Here is a 21626-nt window from a genome sequence, read left to right as displayed (position 1 = left end):
ATATTTTGAAATCCCCAAATCTTACATTCATCAGCATTGAAGCTCCTCCACTTAGCTGCACAGATTTTCATAGCATTTCAAGATTCCCCTGGACATATACTTTATACTTTTGACCTGCATAACCATTATACCATTATTAAATGAGGCCAACTATGTAATATTTGGGGTGATTTAGCAACACTTGAATTTGAATTTTTGCCGTGATTTGAATTTTTTTCCACTAAAACTTGTAAATTCAAATTATGGTTTCAATATTTATTAATCATAAAAAAACTCAGATGTACCACTTCAGGATCTAAAAGCTTGAAGTCAGTGGGAGCTGTCCTATTTTTTTCAATTTAAATTTTTTTAGAGCTTGACCCATTGGAACCAAGTATAATACAAATTCAAGGCCTTCGATTTTTTTTTCATGGGTTTATTCAGTTGATATTTTTACATTCTTATTTTTTTCATAAATAAGCAAACATACGGGTTTGGTATTGGATTGAAAAATACCTAGCAAAATTAAATTTTGATAAACAAGCCTCAGTGTAAGCTAAGCTAAAATGTATTCAGGTTTATGGCTCAGCAATCTTTGTGGTTTTTTATTATCTAAAAGTTTTTAGTAGCATTAAGGCGTGGTGTTCTGCAGAATAAAAAACCCCTATCTTAAAAGGAAAAATCCAGCTGCCAGTCAATCAGGATTATTATCCAAGAAGCTTAGCACCTAAGTTTTTCTTTTCAGGGAGTCTTTCCATATTGTAACTGTGTATAGAAAAAACTTCAGCAAAGGTCAAATTTAGGCAAAATAGTGCTTACATGGGCAGATAGAGCTGCTATTTGATATAACAGGTCACTTCTAAAATCCTTCAATTTAGGAGCAGGGAGTTTATCATACTTTGTAATAGATTGGGTTTTCTGGTGTGCCTGTGTGTTTGGGGGATTGTATTAAGGGTTGGAGGGTGATAGATGTAGAGGCAGCTGGTGAGCTGTGCTGTATATGTGTTATATGTATGTGTCTATGTATGTGTTATATATATATATATATATATATATATATATATATATTATAGAACTGACCTCCATAAAAAGAAAAACAACTTCTCCAAAGTATTTGTGGCTTGTTTATGATTTCAAAGGAGCCAGTGGTTTGGGTTTACGTCATATACTCGATTGGGGGATTTCATTCCAGTTACTCTTCCGCCAGTCACTGTGTAGCACTTACAACTCTTCCTTTTATTCCTCAGGATCAGGATTAAACATCAGTGACACAGAATCAGGCCATGGAAGTCAAGATGGCGGCAGCATGGCTAATTCACAGATTGTAGAACTTCGAAGGATTCCAATAGCAGATACTCATCTGTAATTTTTATTTGTAGCATAAAATGTAACTATTTTTATAAATGTTTTCAGTATTGCACTAAACGCTATTCCCCTTTATTAGTATTTGAACAAACAACGATTAGGACATATAAGGTCATGAGAAGGTACAACATGGACCCAAAGGTAATAAAGAGGCTAGAACTGCTGAACCAGAACTGTGGAAAATAAGGTGACCTTTGAGCCATTAACATGTTAATTACGTTCTCTAGAAAACAGTCCAACAGTTATTGGCCTCAAGATATTATTCTTGTAAATGCATGATTTTGTACTACTGAGCTAGATTGTCATTTTTTTATACTTGTTTGATACTGCAATTAAGGAAACTTTGCAAATGTTTTTATGGATATAAAATAAGAAGAATTTGATAAATTGATTTTAGTTTACTAATGTATATGTAAAAATAAATAAAGTTCATTTCCATGAGTGGAGAAGCAGGAAATCAAATCTTGCAGCGGGACAAAGAAAGACCAAATTCAATTAAATAAAGTTGTATTTCATAATAAATGTAAAGTTGTTGAGTATTTGGTGTTTGCTTTGGATGGACTGGGTACAGTATTTTGCATATTTTTGCAGCCTTACAGATTCAAGTAATGTGGCTTTATAAAGCACATTTACTAACATATCTACAATGTGAGTTTTTTCACTTGTTTTAGAGTTTTTCCTATGCTTAGAGCAGTGATCCCCAACCAGTGGCTCGGGGGCAACATGTTACTCACCAACCCCTTGGATGTTGCTCTCAGTGCCCCCAAACCAGGTAGTTATTTTTGAATTCCTGACTTGGGGGCAAGTTTTGGTTGAATAAAAACAATTTTTATTACCAAATAAAGCCCCCTGTAAGCTGATAGGGTGCATAGAGGCTGCCTAATAGCCAATGTTAGCCCTTATTTGGCTCCTCCGTGGTGCTCCATGATGCTTGTGTTGCTCTCCAAGTCTTTTTGCATTTGACTGTGGCTCACGAGTAAGAAAGGTTGGGGACCCCTGGCCCAGAGGATGCCCAACAGGGTGCGGTCATTCAATTTTAGGCATGACCCTGGGTAATTTCCATAAGGGGAAGGTAAGTAGGCTTTTGTTATTGGACATTGATCATGCTGTATACCAGTGATCCTCAACCATTGGCTTGTAAGCAACATGTTTCTCATCACCCCTTTTGATGCTGTTCCAAGTTCAAAAAATTAAATGCTCATTTTTACATTTCTGGCTTAAAGGAAAGTTTTCGAAGGTCAGACACCAAAGAATATCATGTATGTTTACTCCTGTGCAAAAGAGAAGAGTTCACAAGCTACAGACAAGGCCTGTAGAACCAACTCATTTTGTCCTGTTGCCCATATATAATAAAGTGATTTTATCTTCTGAACACCTGAAAGAGAAAAACATATTTCAGTTTCCAATAAATCTCTCATATTCTAAGTAACAGTGGGCAACTGTACACATTGTTTTCACAAAAGCTTTTCCTGGGAAATATCTAATGTTTAGCTTGGAGGAGCAGCCAGCTCTGGGTGTGCCAGTAGCCAGTACACATAAAGGATTACTAGTCACACCTATGAATATGTGTGTGTTTGTGTGAAAATGTGCATGATCAAACCTGGTAACAAGCTTTTCTGGGAACAAATCATCAATGGAGGTTACAAGGGGCAGCTCTTTGTTGTTAATGTTGTTGCACCCCTTTGAAAAATCCACGTTCAGGCTTGAGAATAAAGATACTAGCAATTATTTCCCTTTTCATTGTTATGAGGTAATTAATTATACCTGTCATGCATATAGTTTTATTTTCCAAGAAAGTCACTTATCATTCACCTATTTTATATTGTTTGTGCCACCACCTTAAGTTAACCTTTAATAGTTACAGAATTTCTGATTCTGAGCAACTTTGCAATTGGTCTTCATTATTTATTTTTTGTAGTATTTGATTTATTGTCTTTCTCTTCTGTCTCTTTCCTGCTTTCAAATGGCGGTCACTGACTCAGACACAGAATAAAAAAAGTATTGATCTATGACCTTACAGTTTTATTATTATTCTTACTTTGTATTCCTTATCATTCTGTTCATTCCCTTTCCTATTAAATCTTCAGTCTCTCATTCAAACCACTGTCTGGTTGTTAAGATAAACAACAATCTAGCAACCAGATAGAAGAACTGCTGAACATAAAACTAAATAACTGAAAAACCACAAAAAAAAATTTAAAAAATGAAAAGCAATTGCAAATTCTCTTTGTGAATATTGTGTACAATCATCCTAAAGATAGTCTAAAGGTAAACAACCCCTTTAAATGGCTGTTATGGAAAAAATGCAGTCTGGTGATGGTGCGGTCTTCCAGGACTTTCTACTGCATGGTGGCCAAGGCCTGCACAATGCATTTCAGTTTTCTAGCTGTACTATTAATATTGAGGTACATTTAGCCTAGGTCGCTGGAAGCAGCCGACTGGTTGCACCACTGCATTTTATACACAGAAATGACCACTCTGCTTGGTAGTATGTTCCGGTTCTTCCCCAAAGCCAGGCGCCAGTGTTACATGTTTAATTACTATTATTCTTTAATTACTATTAATATTATGTAATGTCTATACAGACAAGCAGAATGGAAATTCTTACTAGCTGTGCAACAATGAATTGGAATGAACTAGCAATTCTATCAGCGCATAATAAAACAACTGGCCCTAGCTGGCAGACAGCAGATAAAAGGGGTTATTTAAGAACTTCTGTTTGCACACTGCCTCCTGGTACTGATGAATTAGAGTTCTGACTGTTCTCCAGCTCTCTGTCCAAGAGGTGCACATAGGTAGTATTCCCCAGGGTAAAATGAGCCCTAAGGGCAAGCTCCTGGTCCCCTTAGTGCTTTAGCACTTGCATCCCATGGGAAAGTAAATGACCCCTTAGGTCTAAAGGCAAAAAAAAAAACCTACACACAAAAAGCAGAAGACCAGTGGCAAAGTAGGTTCAGTTTCATCCATCTGCTGCATAATTTGTGCAAAGCTGTTTTGTCACACAAGCCTTGCAGTAACATAAGCTAGGGCCCAGTGCCCCTTATCTTTCATTGAAAAGATGTATAGTATACAGTAACATAATTGCTAAGGCTACAGTCATGCAGGGCTGATTCTTGGGCTGTGGATAAATGCCCCTACACTAGCATGAGCCCTGTCCTTATGTCTGTGCCCGAGCCACAGTGTCAGCCCACGTACAGGCACATGCAGTGGATTTTGGCTCCGACACAGTGGCTCCAGAAGAACACACAGACACATCTGCATTTATCCACAGGCTGAAAATCAGCCCTGTGTGGCAAAAAATACATTCTTCCATCAAGTTTAAGTTGCCCTTACATGTTCTGTCTATTTTCAAATCCTAGGATGTTTCTAGAGGCGAAGTAGGACAACAGCAGGGACTCCAAAGCATACTTGGCTGTGCTGTTGGAAATGCACACTTACTGAGCATATGACAAATAAACAGTCAATTGTATTTTAACTCAGTTGCCATGCTTGCAGTTTTATTATTGTCACTTAATGGCATGATAAGAGATTGGAGGCTGTTACGTCCAAAGTCTGGAGTAAACAGTGCAGTAAGTTCAGATATTGGTGCATGTAATAAACCCTACAGTTCAAAGAAGTAATAAAGAGTAATGAGATGTGAGCAGATTTAGCAATGTCATGATTAGATATGAATCACGTTCCATCATTGCTAGGCATTAATCTTCTATTGGCCACTATACATTCCAATGTGCCCCCAAGGATAGTTATTTCTAAAGGCAGATTCTAAGATTTATTCCTAAGTATTCATGAAATATTTCTTATTATAAGTTGTTTTGGCAACAGTATTCCAAAGTGCCACATTTATCAGATTAACCCTAGAAATAACACTTATGGGCTCATTTGACAATTTTCGAGTTTGTGATTTTGAGATTTTTTTTTTTTATTCAAATAAACTCACATTTCGAACGGTTGATTATTTATTATTAAGGTAAACTAGTTTGAATAAAAAAAACTTGAATACCTCGAATTTCCGAATTTACAAACGTGAAAAAAACTCAAAAAATATGGCTTGACTTTGCCTAGGACAACTCCCATTGACTACTACAGCAACTCGCAAGTTTTTAGTTTAAATTTTTTTAATTAAAATTCGAGTTTTTTTAGTGCAAAAAATTGTGAAAAAAATCACACTCAAAAGTTAGTAAATCTCCCCCTATGTGTATTTTAACTACTGCCTGTATTCTGTGTTGATGAGAGGTTTGTCTGCACCATTGCAAACCATTGTAGCACTCACCTAAATAATTAGCTCTTTGGATGAGGTAGAGAAATACATAACTTTATAAATACACCATTTATTTATCATCACCCTTTCCACCATATTATTGTTGTAAATCATTTTACGTACCTTTGTAAATATAGGCCACAGAATCGCTATAAAAAATGATAGTGGTGGCACTGGAATGGGTGCAGTCATATTGGGTACTTATCCTTTTCATTAAAGGTAGTTGTGCAAACATGTTCCTGGCACTTTTGTATAGTTGCGCTAAGCCCCATGTGTTCATCCAGTCATTTCTGATACATTACACACAGGAGATTTGCTGCTAAAGAATCAAATGTCATATAAATGCTGGAAACAATGCAATCCTGATAAATACTGACAGACATTTGTGCATGTATAAACCCTATGTATAAACTCCTATGTAAAAACCCTATGTATAAACCCTATGTATAAACCCTATGTAAAAACCCTTGCTCGGCCGCAACGATACTGGAATTATAAGCAAAAATGCTCTGGAATTGCACTTTGCACACATCTGCTGGGCTTGTAAATGAGTCTTATTATCTACTTAGCCTTTCTTAGGAACATTAAAAAAAACTGTCCAATTCTAGGCCAAATGTACAAAATATTCCCTGATTCCCATCACATTCTGTTCTCTCCTTCACCTTGTATCTATTCTTAGTATGTGATCTCCAAACTGTCTGACAACAAGAAAACACTGAGCAATGTTTCCCAGACAGGTGTATACATGTCCTGACTCACTGTGATGGCATGCCCACGTGTGTTTGTTTTGATCACATACCATAAAGGCACAGAGCCATGCAGTTGGCAGGACTGGAGCAATCTGACAGCTCACAGGGGCGGGGCAAGCTGATGTCACTTTATTAACTGAGAAATAATGCAGTTTTATATCATAGAGAGACACAGGATTCACTAATACTATGCTTGTGCCAATATTAAGGGGGTCATCTACCAACATTTGAATTTTTTTCATTATTTGAATTTTTTTGCTATAATTACAATTATGGTTCAAAAACTTGAATGTCACAAAAAACCCAAAAACTGTAAAAAAAATGTAAACGTTCGAAAGCTAAAAGCTTGCGAGTTCATGTAGAAGTCAATGGAAGTTGTCCTAGGCAAAGTGAAGCCATATTTTCAATTCAAGATTTTCGTGTTTTTTGAGTTTACTCGAGTTAAAAAATAACTGTTGAATTCACAAACTTTAAAATTGATAAATAACCGATAAAAATAATTTTTGGTTTCTTTGATGCATAATTATGCATTAGGGAATCTTTCTTTTTCTAATGATTTCAATATTAAAGAACCCTTGGTACCCTTCCAATAAAATGTTGCAAAGAGCCCAGCTGTGGCCCAAAACATACTCTATGGGAACAGAAACGAAAGGTGACTGTAAGAAAATAGCTTTTCATTGCAGTGCACAGGTATTGCCGAGTCCAAAACATGGGAGTTGCGTTATGATGCGAGTCAGGTGTTTTGGACTCACAACCCGCAGGGAGCAAATTTTCCCATGGGTGACAACATGTTCCTTGTTGCACCAGCCTAAATGAGATGAGTCTGTGGCAGATTATCATGAGGAGGCCTTGCCAGGAACCATACATTGCAAGAGGTGTTGGAATGGGTAGGAAACCACCTGATCCACCTGCAGAGCCACTGCCCACAATGGGGCACAATTACAATGTGATCAAACTTCTGGCCATGTATTCCATCAAATCATGACATTGTCTCAATGACATGAAAGTTTCAAAAATGAACTTCCTACCCTATTATCTTATCATGGCAGTTGCTTCAGATAGCCTGGTACAAAATGACTGGGCCACTGGTGGCTAGGGAGGATTAAATATCTGTATGACTTGAAAGCTGCCCAGCTCATAAAGTTTCAGGAAGACTGTAATATGGGCAGTTAATACGGACTGTAATATGAGGAAGCCAGTAGACTGCTAGTAACAACCTTTTAGGTGAAAAGAGCCCTGACAACCCCAGTCTTCACCAATGCCCTTTTGGAACCCTGGACTTTCTATGTTTGATAGACTGGGTGTTAGTGAAGATTTATTTTTGCTAGGTTTCCCAACGTCACATTTTCCTAAAGCTACCATTGGAGGTTCCAACGTTACCTTTGAAAGTTTTCTAAGTACCATTGGAGGTTTCTTAAGCTACCATTGGATGTTTCCTAAGATGCCATTGGAGCTTTCCTAAGCTACTATTGGAGGTTTCCTAAACTGCCATTGGAGGTTTCCTAAGCTGCCATTGGTGGTTTCCTAATCTACCATTGGAGATTTCCTAAGATGCCATTGGAGGATTCCTAAGGGCTCTGGCACATGAGCGTGATTAGTCGCCTGCGACAAAATCTCCCTTGTTGCGGGCGACTAATCTCCCCGATATGACATCCCACAGGTGGGATGGCATATTCGGCGTGATTTGCGGAAATCAACGAAGTTGCCTTGAGAGGCAACTTCTGCGATCGCGCCGCTGCGTATGCCATCCCACCTGCGATTTATGCCATCCCACCTGCGATTTATGTCATCCCACCGGCAACTTCGGCGATCGCGCCGCCGCGTATGCCATCACACCTGCGATTTATGCCATCCCACCTGCGATTTTTGCCATCCCACCGGCAACTTCGGCGCCGCCGCGTATGCCATCCCACCACCGATTTACATTTTCCCCAGTGGGATGTCATATCGGGGAGATTAGTTGCCCACAACAAGGGAGATTTGTCCCGGGCGACTAATCTCCCTCGTGTGCCAAAGCCCTAAGATTCCATTGGTGGATTCCTAAACTACCATTGGAGGTTTCCAGTCAAGCCCACTGCCTCATTTCATAGAATCTGACCTCTGAAATACTGTCCTAATGAAATTATATATACAGAATCCCCCTGCCCAGACAGGTGTGTGCTCATATTTACTTACGCTAATGTGTTTGCTTTGATAATATACTGTAATGAGTCTAACAGAGGCTGGACTTCAGAATATACAGAGAAGCTCTGAGGGATTCTAAGAATATAATTATGCATCAAATATTCAACATTAATTTAGCATTCACTAGCATTGAGCATAATACCATACAAGGAGGATGGTTTATTAATGTTTTAATATTAAATAGCAGAAATAGTTATAATTGTGATTAAACTCGAATGCATTTTTTTTTCTCAACTTGGGAAAATATTGATTGTGTTAAATCTTGTTAAAACAACTCGAAAATAAAAATTTAAATGTTGAATGTTGAATATACCTCCCAGTGGGGATAATTTTTCAATGTTGGGCAAATTGTTGCATTTATGATTCTACCTGCAGCTGGATGAAAAAGCCAGTCACTAATTAGTTGCTATGGGTTACTGCCCACAGGTAAAAAATTCTTACAATCGAATTTCCAAGATTTTTTAATGAATTAAAAAAATAAATTTCAGTTTTCAGTTTTTTTCGATTCATAGAATGCAAATTTAAGTGCAAACGTAACCCTAGAATCTAGCTGGAGATCTAGTGGCCTATATGAGATGTTCCTTAAATATACTTGAGTGTTTCCCTCCCTTGAATTATTTCTTATACAGTCTGACACAAAGTGGGTGGAGTCTTTGTGTGTTTTCTTAATAAGCCAAGTCAAAGCAGTTTGTAGGGATAAAAGCAAATAAGTGAAAGGTTGCTATGGGGTTGCTATGGAAGTCTACGCTGGAGAAAATAAGGGTGGAAGTCATGTAAAAGATACTCGCTGACACAATAAGAAAACAAGACTAAAAGGCTGGGTATCTATAAAATGCGTCTTGCATTTGATTCCTACAAATTACACTATATGCATTAGGGCCAAAAATGAATAATGTACCATTAAATAAAGCTTATCCTCTCCTAAGGGGAGTATCCCATTAAGTGTTGCAATATAAAATACACATAAATACACATAATAAATAAAAGTCCCATAATTATACACCAACTTGCACACTCATTAAAAATTATTCAACACTATGTAACCTCACTTCAAAGGGATATAGTTTTAAAGAATGATGTGATGACAGCCTTACATTTAATATAGCCTCACTCTAGCCAAGAAAACTGGCTGAATGACATTTCTCATCCCTGTTAATTTAACTTGAAAAATCTGTGCTGACAGATATGCAGCTGCCATCTTCCAGGAAGCATCCAATGAAATGCAAAGTTGCCAATGGGGAAGGAAGTGGCAAGAGTCCCCAAAAAAGGCAAAACATATATAAGTCCTTATTTATTAACTTAATGTTCTAATGGGTTTGGAAGGTATCTGTAAGAAGACAGGATGAACATGCTGGGTTGATTTGCAAAACAGATGCCAGACAGAGGATATTATGGGTTTATCTATAGCTATAGCTGATACTCATTAAAGGGAGATATAAATCCAAAAAGTGAATTGTGGTAAACTTAGTCCACAATATATATATATATACATGTATGGGACCTATTATCCAGAATGCTCAGGACCTGGGGTTTTCCGGATAAGGGATCTTTCCGTAAACTAAAGTCTGCTAAAAATAATTTCAATATTGAATAAACCCAATAGGATTGTTTTGCCTCCAATAAGGATTAATTATATCTTAGTTGGGATCAAGTACAAGGTACTGTTTTATTATTACAGGGAAAAAGGAAATCATTTTAAAAAATTAGAATTATTTGTTTATAATGGAGTGTATGGGAGAAGGCCTTTCCGTAATTCGGAACATTCAGGATAACGTGTTTCTAGATAAGGGATCCCATACCTGTATATATATTTATAAACTGGAGTCTGGACATGTTTGTAAAGCACCCTAGCCTACACAGGTAAGGTTATATAAACCAATGGATTCCACAGAATTGTACAGACACAACTGTATTTTTAGATATCCCTAGGGGCACATTTACTAAGACACGAATCTGAACCAAATTGGAAAAATTCCGACTTGAAAACAAATATTTTGCGACTTTTTCGTATTTTTTGCGATTTTTTTCGGTGTCTTTACGACTTTTCGGAAATTGTCACGGCTTTTTCGTTACCAATACGATTTGCGCGAAAAAACGCGAGTTTTTCGTAGCCATTCCGAAAGTTGCGCAAAATCGCCCGATTTTTTTCGTAGCGTTAAAACTTGCGCGAAAAGTTGCGCCTTTTTCGTAGCGTTAAAACTTGCGTGAAACGTCGCACCTTTTAAGTTTTAACGCTACGAAAAAAGCGCAACTTTTTGCGCAAGTTTTAACGCTACGAAAAATCGCCAGATTTTGCGCAACTTTCGGAATGGCAACGAAAAACTCACGTTTTTTCGCACAAATCGTATTAGTAACGAAAAAGTCGCGACATTTTTCCGAAAAAAATCGCAAAATACCGATCATTACGAAAAAAACGCAATCGGACGCATTCGGCCCGTTCGTGGCTTAGTAAATGTGCCCCCTAGAGTAGTGATGTTCAACCTGCAGCTCTGTATCTGTTGGGGGTTGTAGGAGTTTTAGTTCAACAACAGCCAAAGGTTTGATGGATTAACATCCTGGATTTATGTTTAATCCCCCACCCAGATTGGGGCCTGGTCTTCAAGCATTGCCAGGAGCCCCTTCATTTTACCTCCAATAAACACTCCTAAATATAGAAATATTATAGCAAAGCTGCAAGCTGATTACTAAAAAGTGTATTTATTTTTTTGGTTATTGTTAAAGTGAACAAAGAACCTCTCCCTTAGAAAATGCTTGAAACCTAATTAAAGTGCATCAGATGGCAGATAGACTTTGTCTTATGATAATGGTACATACACGGGTACTGAGTCTATTTAGGTGCTGTTTGTTGTAGGATCCCAGAGAAACAATGCAATATAATAACCATCCATTATATCACCATAGCTCACAATCTGGAAACAAAGGTGCCATTGATTTTATAGAGAATGGAATCAGAGAACACAATAAATGCTGCTGTGCCTGTGTCCTATTTTGATGGCAAAACTGTGCTTTTGAATATGGGGGCACTGTACTATGTAGTAATGGGCCACATTAAACAAAGTCCTTTTACCCATAAAAAAATTGCTGTTATGTAAAGCTCCTAGATTTATAAAACTTGTTTTAACCCTTAGCTATGTATGTAGCATGGGCCCTAATTTGTGTCAGTATGCACTGATAATCTGCATCCATATACTGTACAGTCATTTTATAAGTCTTTAATAACTGGCACTTATTACAGGGGTTGTTCACCTTTAAATTAACTTTAACTAAGTATCATGCAGAGAAGGCTATCCTAAGACAATTTGCAATTGGGCTTCAATCTTTATTATTTGTGGTGTTTTAATTATTTAGCTTTTTGTTCAGCTGCTCCCTCTTTTGAAATTTCACTAGCTATCTGGTTGCAACCAGACAGTGGTTTAAAAGAAAGACTATGAAGAGAGAATATGAATATAGGATGGCCTAAATAGAAACATAAGTAATAAAAAGTAACGTGTATGGCCACCTTAAGGAGTGGGTAACAAAGTAGAGCAATAGTGCAGTGTCTGTGCTGAGAGGATCAGGGATCAGAATCAGATGTGCTGAAGTAGGCAGTATTGATAAGCACCGCAGACGTGCACCTTATGAATCAGGCACAAATATAATTTTGCCATTGAGCACTGGAATGGCCAATAAAGGAGATCGGAAATTCTGCATTTCCCAAAGTAATGAGCTGGTGTGTCATTTATCACTTACTTGTCTTACAACTGCAATAGGGAAGCCATTCTGCTAGGTGAAAAGTCAAGGATAAAACAGAAAATACAGTTAGAAAGGCTACATTGATTGCAATTAATTTAAAGGAGAACTTAAAAACAAATAATTGTGCTAGAGATGCTAAATCTTATTTTCTGGGCGAAAGACTCTTGTCTCCAGCCTAAATGGAACCATTCAAGAGATGAATGCAAAATATTAGTAGTTACACAATGACAAGCGGAACAGGACACACGGCATCACTGCAGTGAAGTATAAAATAGAGCCATGTTATATAAATCACAGGCGAGCTATTCCCAATGTCATTTGCAGTTTGTCCTGCCAGGGTTTCACCATGACTACATGGAAAAATTATGTGAGCTCAAGTTTTCCCTGCAAAACTGTTTGCTCATCAGATAGCACTGATTATTTAGCTGTGCCGGCCATTGGCTGGATACCAGCTGTGTGTGTGCTCTGACTTGCACTAGTCTTAGACACACAGCACACTGAGAATGTAGTCATAAATATTTTAGGGCAATAGCAAGCAACAACAAAAATAACATGTAACGGAAAAACCTAAAAATATTCTGATTTCTAAATGGTCCAGTGACAGAATTCCTTATTTGAACTATACAGGCTAATGGGAAGCACAGATCCCTGGATCCCTACACAGCATCTGTATTTTGAGGGTTGGTGAGATCTACAGCCGACAGCAGCAATGCAGTAAATGATGCAATGTGTCTTTTGATCCATTGATTCAGGTGCAAGTTTTCCTTGCAGCCACAATGATTCAGGAATTGTGGTTGAAACAAAACACTGCATTCTGGGTAAAAATCATGTCTGAAACCGCACTTTGCACACTGCACTTGCATATGTAAATGACCCCATAGACTGCATTTTAATCAAATAATTCACATTTTAGAAAATGATTTCCCTTTTCTCTGTTATAATAAAACTGTACCTTGTACATGATCCTTACTGGAGGCAAAACAATCCTTTTGGGTTTAATTGATGTTTAAATTATTTTTTAAAGAATTAAAGCATGGTGATCCAAATTATGGAAAGACCTCTTTTCTGCAAAACCCCATGTCCTAAGCATTCTGGATAACTGGCCCCATACCTGTATAACTTCATGAATCATTAAAATAGGTTTTATATTCTAACATATAACATATATATATATATATATACATATATATATATATATATATACATATATATATATATATATACATATATATATATATATATATATACAAGGAAGAGTGGAGCACACCCTATAAAAGTTCAAATGCCCTGGGTGCTGGCTAAAATGAGGCAATATATGAACAGAGAGCCGCACACACAAGGACTTAACGATAAAGTGAAAAAATTTTATTAAAAAAAAATCCAACGTTTCGAGTACTAACTATACTCTTCCTCAGGGACAAACCCTGAGGAAGAGTACAGTTAGTACTCGAAACGTTGGATTTTTTTTGAATAAAATTTTTTCACTTTATCGTTAAGTCCTTGTGTGTGCGGCTCTCTGTTCATATATATATATATATATATATATATATATATACAGGTCCTTTTCAAAAAATTAGCATATTGTGATAAAGTTCATTATTTTCTGTAATGTACTGATAAACATTAGACTTTCATATATTTTAGATTCATTACACACAACTGAAGTAGTTCAAGCCTTTTCTTGTTTTAATATTGATGATTGTGGCATACAGCTCATGAAAACCCAAAATTTCTATCTCAAAAAATTAGCATATTTCATCCGCCCAATAAAAGAAAAGTGTTTTTAATACAAAAAAAGTCAACCTTCAAATAATTATGTTCAGTTATGCACTCAATACTTGGTCGGGAATCCTTTTGCAGAAATGACTGCTTCAATGTGGCGTGGCATGGAGGCAATCAGCCTGTGGCACTGCTCAGGTGTTATGGAGGCCCAGGATGCTTCAATAGCGGCCTTAAGCTCATCCAGAGTGTTGGGTCTTGTGTCTCTCAACTTTCTCTTCACAATATCCCACAGATTCTCTATGGGGTTCAGGTCAGGAGAGTTGGCAGGCCAATTGAGCACAGTAATACCATGGGCAGTAAACCATTTACCAGTGGTTTTGGCACTGTGAGCAGGTGCCAGGTCATGCTGAAAAATGAAATCTTCATCTCCATAAAGCTTTTCAGCAGATGGAAGCATGAAGTGCTCCAAAATCTCCTGATAGCTAGCTGCATTGACCCTGCCCTTGATAAAACACAGTGGACCAACACCAGCAGCTGACATGGCACCCCAGACCATCACTGACTGTGGGTACTTGACACTGGACTTCAGGCATTTTGGCATTTCCCTCTCCCCAGTCTTCCTCCAGACTCTGGCACCTTGATTTCCGAATGACATACCTTGGACCACTGAGCAACAGTCCAGTGCTGCTTCTCTGTAGCCCAGGTCAGGCGCTTTCTGCCGCTGTTTCTGGTTCAAAAGTGGCTTGACCTGGGGAATGCAGCACCTGTAGCCCATTTCCTGCACGCGCCTGTACACGGTGGCTCTGGATGTTTCTACTCCAGACTCAGTCCACTGCTTCCGCAGGTCCCCCAAGGTCAGGAATCGGTCCTTCTCCACAATCTTCCTCAGGGCCCAGTCACCTCTTCTCGTTGTGCAGCGTTTTCTGCCACACTTTTTCCTTCCCACAGACTTCCCACTGAGGTGCCTTGATACAGCACTCTGGGAACAGCCTATTTGTTCAGAAATTTCTTTTTGTGTCTTACCCTCTTGCTTGAGGGTGTCAATGATGGCCTTCTGGACAGCAGTCAGGTCGGCAGTCTTACCCATGATTGCGGTTTTGAGTAATGAACCAGGCTGGGAGTTTTTAAAAGCCTCAGGAATCTTTTGCAGGTTTTTAGAGTTAATTTGTTGATTCAGATGATTAGGTTAATAGCTCATTTAGAGAACCTTTTCATGATATGCTAATTTTTTGAGATAGGAATTTTGGGTTTTCATGAGCTGTATGCCACAATCATCAATATTAAAACAAGAAAAGGCTTGAACTACTTCAGTTGTGTGTAATGAATCTAAAATATATGAAAGTCTAATGTTTATCAGTACATTACAGAAAATAATGAACTTTATCACAATATGCTAATTTTTTGAAAAGGACCTGTATATACATAGTCCAGAGTGGGGAGCACACCCAACAAACAAATTGATACCTTGGTGCCAGAGCTAAAGTAGTTCTAGTAGTAGGTAGTGACGGCACTCAAAGGCTTTGCGCAAAAATGATAAAAAAGTCGAAAAATCACATCGTAAATGTTACGTGCACTGTTTGTTCTCCCTGACGAAAGTCCAAGTAATGGACTGAAACGTTGGACAAATAAATCTTCACCACCTGCAATTGATATGTGATTTTTCGACTTTTTTATCATTTTTGCGCAAAGCCTTTGAGTGCCGTCACTACCTACTACTATATATATATATATATATATATATATATATATATATATATATGAAAAAACAGAGCACACCCTATTAGTAATCAAATGCCCAGGGTGCTTGCAAAAAAAATTTATACAACAAGACAGTGAGCCGCACACACAGGGACTTTGCTGAAAAACAAAAAATGTATTTAATGAAAAAAATCCAATTTTCCAAAGTCCCTGTGTGTGCAGCTTGTTATGTATATATATATGTCTTGTTATGTATATATATATGTCTTGTTATATATATATATATAAATCGTAGCATGTAACTCTGTGAGTGCCTGTTTTTCTGGCAAAGCTATTATATCCCAGAGTGACACAGTAAACAGGACAAACACAAACTTTGTTTTAGCCAATTAACGTTTCATTACACACTCCCACATGGATGGTTGTCTTAACTAAACCATTTTCTATGGCCCCCAGGAAATCTTTTTCTTGAATCAACAATGTATGTGCTGACGTGAGGCCATAGGATGTGGATTTGGAGAAACATACACTTGCACATACCAGTGACCACATAAGAACTTCCAGTGCAAAGTGTTATTCTATGGCTTAGTTTTGTATGCCTCTAGTACTTAACATTGTTACTGTTGCTAAAAATCATTGCTTTTCTTATTCTGAATATTTTGAGGCCATTACAAAATTTACACAACAAAAAAGTGAATCTATTGCCCGGATTAAGTTTATTCTCAATATGAATTTTATATGCCTATGGCGAGGACCTATTGCCATTACTCTGCAGGTGCAGTATCACTCAATTATAAATATTAACAGCTTTAGGGCAGACACACAAAACTACTTGTAGCCAGCTACTTGTTGCAGCTACAAAATGTCAGAAAATACCCTGCTATGGATAATAATGAGAACTGTGTCTGCTAAAACACACATAGGGACAATTATCAGTATTGTCTATTTTGTAGCCGCGATAAGTAGCTGGTGTCATGTCAATGACATAACAGAAGTATGGCAGAATACTGAAGAGAAAACCATGTGATAGTTTATCCTTTTATTTTGTTGAAACCAATGACAAATCCCTCAATGGATAACAAAATTTAGTTCTGAAGTCCACAAAAGTCTATACACAGTCCAAATAAAACTCCAAGTTAATAATGGCCGAAGAGTAGTGAAGTCGTAGATCCAGTATGCAGTTCTTCCCTCTCTCTGAAGACTGACTTCCAAGCTCTCTTTGGGGCTCTTTTTATGTCCCTGTTGGCCCAGCCTCCCAGCAAGTTTCTATTGTTATTATACAGAGGTGGGGACACGTATAGATGCCAGGGTAACTGGATTATCTGCCTATTGTTTCCAGGCTGGGGCAGACGTGTTGGAGCCTTTGAGTATGAGAGAGAAATTAAATCAATTCTGCTATTGTTTATCATAAACCTGCCACAGCTGGCTACAAGTAGCTCCGTGTGTCATTGCCCTTAAGTTGTGTCCTGGGTTAGGGTGGGGTAGGACTGCAAAGAAGTGATAGGAGATCAGCTCCAGAGACTTCACACAGTGGAAGCAACTCAGTAGGGAGCTCAGCAAGAGTTGGGGACACCAGGCACTGGCTGAATACTTGGGTCTAAGGCAGTGGATGCCTACTGTGGATAATATGGGGCAGGAAGCAAAGTAACTATCACTTAGGCTGATGTCCCTTGGAGACATTTACTCACCCGTGATAGAAATCTGCTACGCAGGCCACTAATCTCTCCAAAATGTCTTTCCACTGGCAACTACGCATCACTGGTGGAAAGGCCTACGCATTGCTTCGGTTTTCAGAAGTCACACAAAGTTGCCTGCGGGAGGAAGGCTGACGACTAAATCTCTCCATGGGACATCAGGTTAAGTGATAGTTACTTTTGCTCCCTGCTCCATATTATTATATATCTATCGCAGGTGACATCAGCCTTAGCAGGAAGGAGCAGCATAAAAATAAATATGCGCAGCAGTGCTCAATTCAGAAGAAAAGGCAGGAAGGACTGAGTGGCACTACAGCAACTACACGGTACACGGTGCATTTTGACACCAGTAACATGATTTTTAAAGTACAAAGCACGGCAGGGAAAAGTGCAACTGAACTTGCTGTTGTGAATGACCCCTAATATCTGTGAATCCTTAGGTATAGACTATATCTTCAAACAATTCTAGACTGTATGTTTCTTCTCCCACAATCTCATTATTCTATCCCACACAATGCTAATTATTTTATTCAGTACATACAAGCTTTACTTACAAGATTTGTAACCCCATCCAGCCCTCTCATTCTCATAATTCCATCTAATCATTCAGGCTCCGAAGGTCGCTCTAATATATTTTATATTGTATGAGATATGTTGGGATGTTGCTGATAGCTGCACGCTAAGCAATAATTTATACCAGGAAGCGCAAGACTAGGAGCACAAGACAGATTAGCACTGTATCAATTAAAATGACTTTTAATCAGATGCCAGCATTGAGGCAAAACACATTTCAAACTCCAGTAGAAAATGTTCTCCATATAAATGTCACAAAGGCCTATCAGTCTGTGCCAAGATCAAGCTTCATGTGCGTCACTGCGGGTATAACCTGGTGCTAAGGTCTTCCATCAGCCCCATGCCAGCGATAACCCCTTGACTGATGCCTGGATAAAAGCATATGTTAGTATGTTGCATGTACAACCTGATTAGGAGTGCACGATAAGAGACAATATATTCCTAGGCCTTTGACACTTTTATTCTCAGCAGGAGCCTGTTTGTATTACAGTTTTCAAAGAGGAAAAAAAATGAACGCCCTGAGATAAAAGTGGCAGAAATAAATGACTGATACAGTGTTTAAATATGCCACTGGCCTAAACTGGTTTGGATTGTATTTAATAGGAAAGGCAAGTGCGTGTGTTATTTTTGGCTGTGAAGGATAGGTTCTGGGCAGCAGCTGAGCCGATACAGCGGGAAATCCACTGGCAATGAAATCAGCAGTTAGTAAGAGCTGAGTCATGGGGAGGGATACGTGGATAAATGCACACTACAGCCTCCGCCGCCGGATTAGAAAGTTCCACACAGACTATAAAATCCCACACTCTGCTTTCTCTCCTTTCCAGGAAAAGACTTTACAGATTAAAACCTGCTCATATTTGGGATGTCGCCCCAGCTGAACTTGCCCTTAGCATTGCTGGCAGTAGGGTTGTTATCCGCACATTGTTGCCTACATGTTTCTATAAAGCATTGTATTCTGAAAGAGACTTTGTTCCATAGGGGCCATTGTTCCGCATGAACTGACTTCTCATTACTCCACAAATATCTGTGTGTGCATCAGGTCAGGATGCTTATAGTAATCATATCCAGCATAACAACCAAACATAATAATATAAAAGTATATTAAATTAGCCCAAATCAAGTTTGCCTATAATATAGGAAAGGTAAAATACAGGTCAAATATTTACTTAAGATTATTTTTATTTGCATTTATTTCCAGATTACATTTTTGTATTTTATTATTATTTTGAAATTGTATTACAGGTATCAGATGCATTATCCAGAAACCCATTATACAGAAAGTTCGGAATTACGGAAAGGTTGTCCCCCATAGACTCCATTATAAGTAAATAATTCTAATTTTTTAAAATTATTTCCTTTTTCTCTGTAATAATAAAACAGCACCTTGTACTTGATCCCAACTAAGTTATAATTAATCCTTATTGTAGGCAAAATAATCCTGTTGGGTTTATTTAATGTTTAAATAATCTTTTAGTAGACTTAGGGCTGTGACACATGGGGAGATTAGTCGCGCCACGACAAATCTCTCAGTGTGTCACGGCCCTTAAGGTATGGAGATCCAAATTATGGAAAGATCCCTTATCCGGAAAACCCCAGGTCCCCAGCATCTTGGATAATGGGTCCCATACCTGTAATACTGTATATCTTTTGTTTGGTAAACTGGCCAGAAAGTATGCCCTTATATAGTACAGGGATAGGATCTGTTATCCAAAAATAACTCCAGAATTACAGGGAGGTTATCTCCCATAGAGTTCATTCAAAGCAGTGGCGTAGCTATAGAGGGGGCAGACCCCACAGGGGGCCTGACTGCGAATTCTGCTTTCTTTATAGAAATCTTTCTTCCCCAGCTAGCCTCTTACCTGAGAGCTGGCAGGGAACAAGGGACGGGAGGGGCAGGAGGTCACACAGAAGTGGGAGGGTGAATGTGCACAAAGGGTATGGCGTACGCATGTAGTTATGCCACTGATTTTAAGCAAATAATTCACATTTTTTAAAGTGATATCTTTCATCTCTGTAATGATAAAACAGTACGATGCACTTGATGATAACTAAGCTGCATGAATTCATAATGGGGCAAAATAATCCTATTGGGTTTATTTAATGTTTAAATGATTATTGTAGATGTAAGTATTGTAATACAATGATCCCTTATCCGAAAAACTGAAGGGCCCAGGCATTCCTTATTATAGATCCCATACCTGGCATGGAGTAGGTAACAGCAAGAGTTGTCCATGCCGCTCCCGTGTACCTTGGCTGCGTGATGGCCATACTGCTTTTTTTTTGATTTTCAATGAAGAAACTGTTGTGATCAAAATTCCATGTGCTGTAGGCAAAAAAGGGGGAAGTGGGAAAATATTCTATTATGACATACACAGTATCACTAAGTACATCTAAGAAAAAACCTGACAAACTGTGCACCAGGTCAATAAGCTCCAGGTCTGGGGGGGCCAGTTGGCAGTTAATATCAGACCATCATGACCAGCTTTACTCATCCCAGCTAACACAAATACATTCTGTCCTAGGAAAATACTTAAAGGGGTAGTTCACCTTTTTTAATATGTTATAGAATGTCCTATTCCTAGCAGCTTTGCAGTTGGTTTTCATTATTTATTTATATTTATTTTTTTTTATAAATTTTGAATAATTTGTCTTCCTGTTCTTCATCTTTCCAGCTTTCAAAGGGGGAGTCCACAGACCCCAGCATCAAAAAAACTATTGCTCTGTAAGGCTACAATTTTTTAGGCTACAATTTTATTGTTATTATTAGTCCATTAGTCCAGTCCATTATTCAAAACACTGCCTGGTTGTAAGGTAAACAAGACCCCAGTAACCAGATAGCTGCTGAAATTCCGAACTTGAAAGCTGCTGAACTAAAAGACAAAGAACAGAAAAACCACAAACAAGAAAAAAAAATCCAATTGCAAACTATCTCCGAATATCAATTTCTACATTATACTAAAAGTTAGTTTAAAGGTGAACAACCCCTTTAACGATAGGGGCAACAGGTGGACAAAGGTGCATTCAGTGCCGCTGATTTTCATTGAAGCTGCTGTAAGAAATCATGGGGCCCCATACTACAGGGGGTCCCACCTATGAGCCGACCGATCACCTGTCAACAAGAATTGTGACCCTAATGAAAAAAAAAAAAATGCCCTGTGCACAAATGGTAACAGCCTAATCCTTCCCAGTCAAACAGGTAAACCTCATCCCCTTTGTGACCCCTTGTTCATACCTTTGTTTTGTTTGCCATGAAGCCCCTGACTCGAGACCCCCCCCCCTGAACCCCACTGATGGTGAATCAGGGAGCAGCAGTTTCAGATTTTTCAGATTAACAATATCCTGTTAGGGTAAATAAGAAAAGAGAGAAAAGATAAGTGTGTTGCACAGGCAGAGCTCTCTCTCTCGTTGCTTTTACAAAGTCTTTCAAGGCCACACTAGGGAACTTGGGAAAGGAACCAGTTGCAGTTCCCGCAGGCCATGCCTTGCTATGATTATCACTTCAAACAGCTGCTTTAAGCATCTCAGGCTCCTGGCGCTGGCGGAGGAAGGACTTACGGCATGAGCTCTCCACAGCCGCCAATCATTTCACGCTACACAAGTCTCCAATTTCTTCCTTGCAAATTCTTACTATTTTGTTAATAAATAAAGCAAACTACCAATCATTTGGGGCAA

At 38.4% G+C, this 21626-nt stretch overlaps 1 protein-coding gene and 1 long non-coding RNA gene across 2 annotated transcripts in view; one reads left to right on the top strand and one right to left on the bottom strand.

Annotated features, from left to right (window-relative positions):
- The window catches only part of adgrv1 (adhesion G protein-coupled receptor V1), a 198323-nt gene extending 196451 nt beyond the window's left edge, over positions 1–1872 (top strand). Inside the window, exon 90 of the mRNA XM_031893453.1 lies at positions 1227–1872. Coding sequence (XP_031749313.1) covers positions 1227–1345 — 119 coding nt within the window. The 3' untranslated portion in view covers positions 1346–1872. The remainder of the gene's footprint in view (positions 1–1226) is intronic.
- Positions 1873–18114: 16242 nt separating this feature from the next.
- Positions 18115–21178, bottom strand: LOC108645630. The gene is made up of 2 exons (XR_001923916.2): positions 20153–21178; positions 18115–18322 (listed from the first exon to the last, which is right to left on the bottom strand). It is a non-coding gene; the product is annotated as an uncharacterized LOC108645630 (long non-coding RNA).
- Positions 21179–21626: the final 448 nt, after the last annotated feature.

This window comes from Xenopus tropicalis, chromosome 1 (assembly GCF_000004195.4).
Source record: "Xenopus tropicalis strain Nigerian chromosome 1, UCB_Xtro_10.0, whole genome shotgun sequence".
NCBI classification, from domain to species: Eukaryota; Metazoa; Chordata; class Amphibia; order Anura; family Pipidae; genus Xenopus; species Xenopus tropicalis.
Note: the sequence above shows the minus strand (reverse complement) of the source record. Positions and strands in the feature narration are given on the sequence as shown.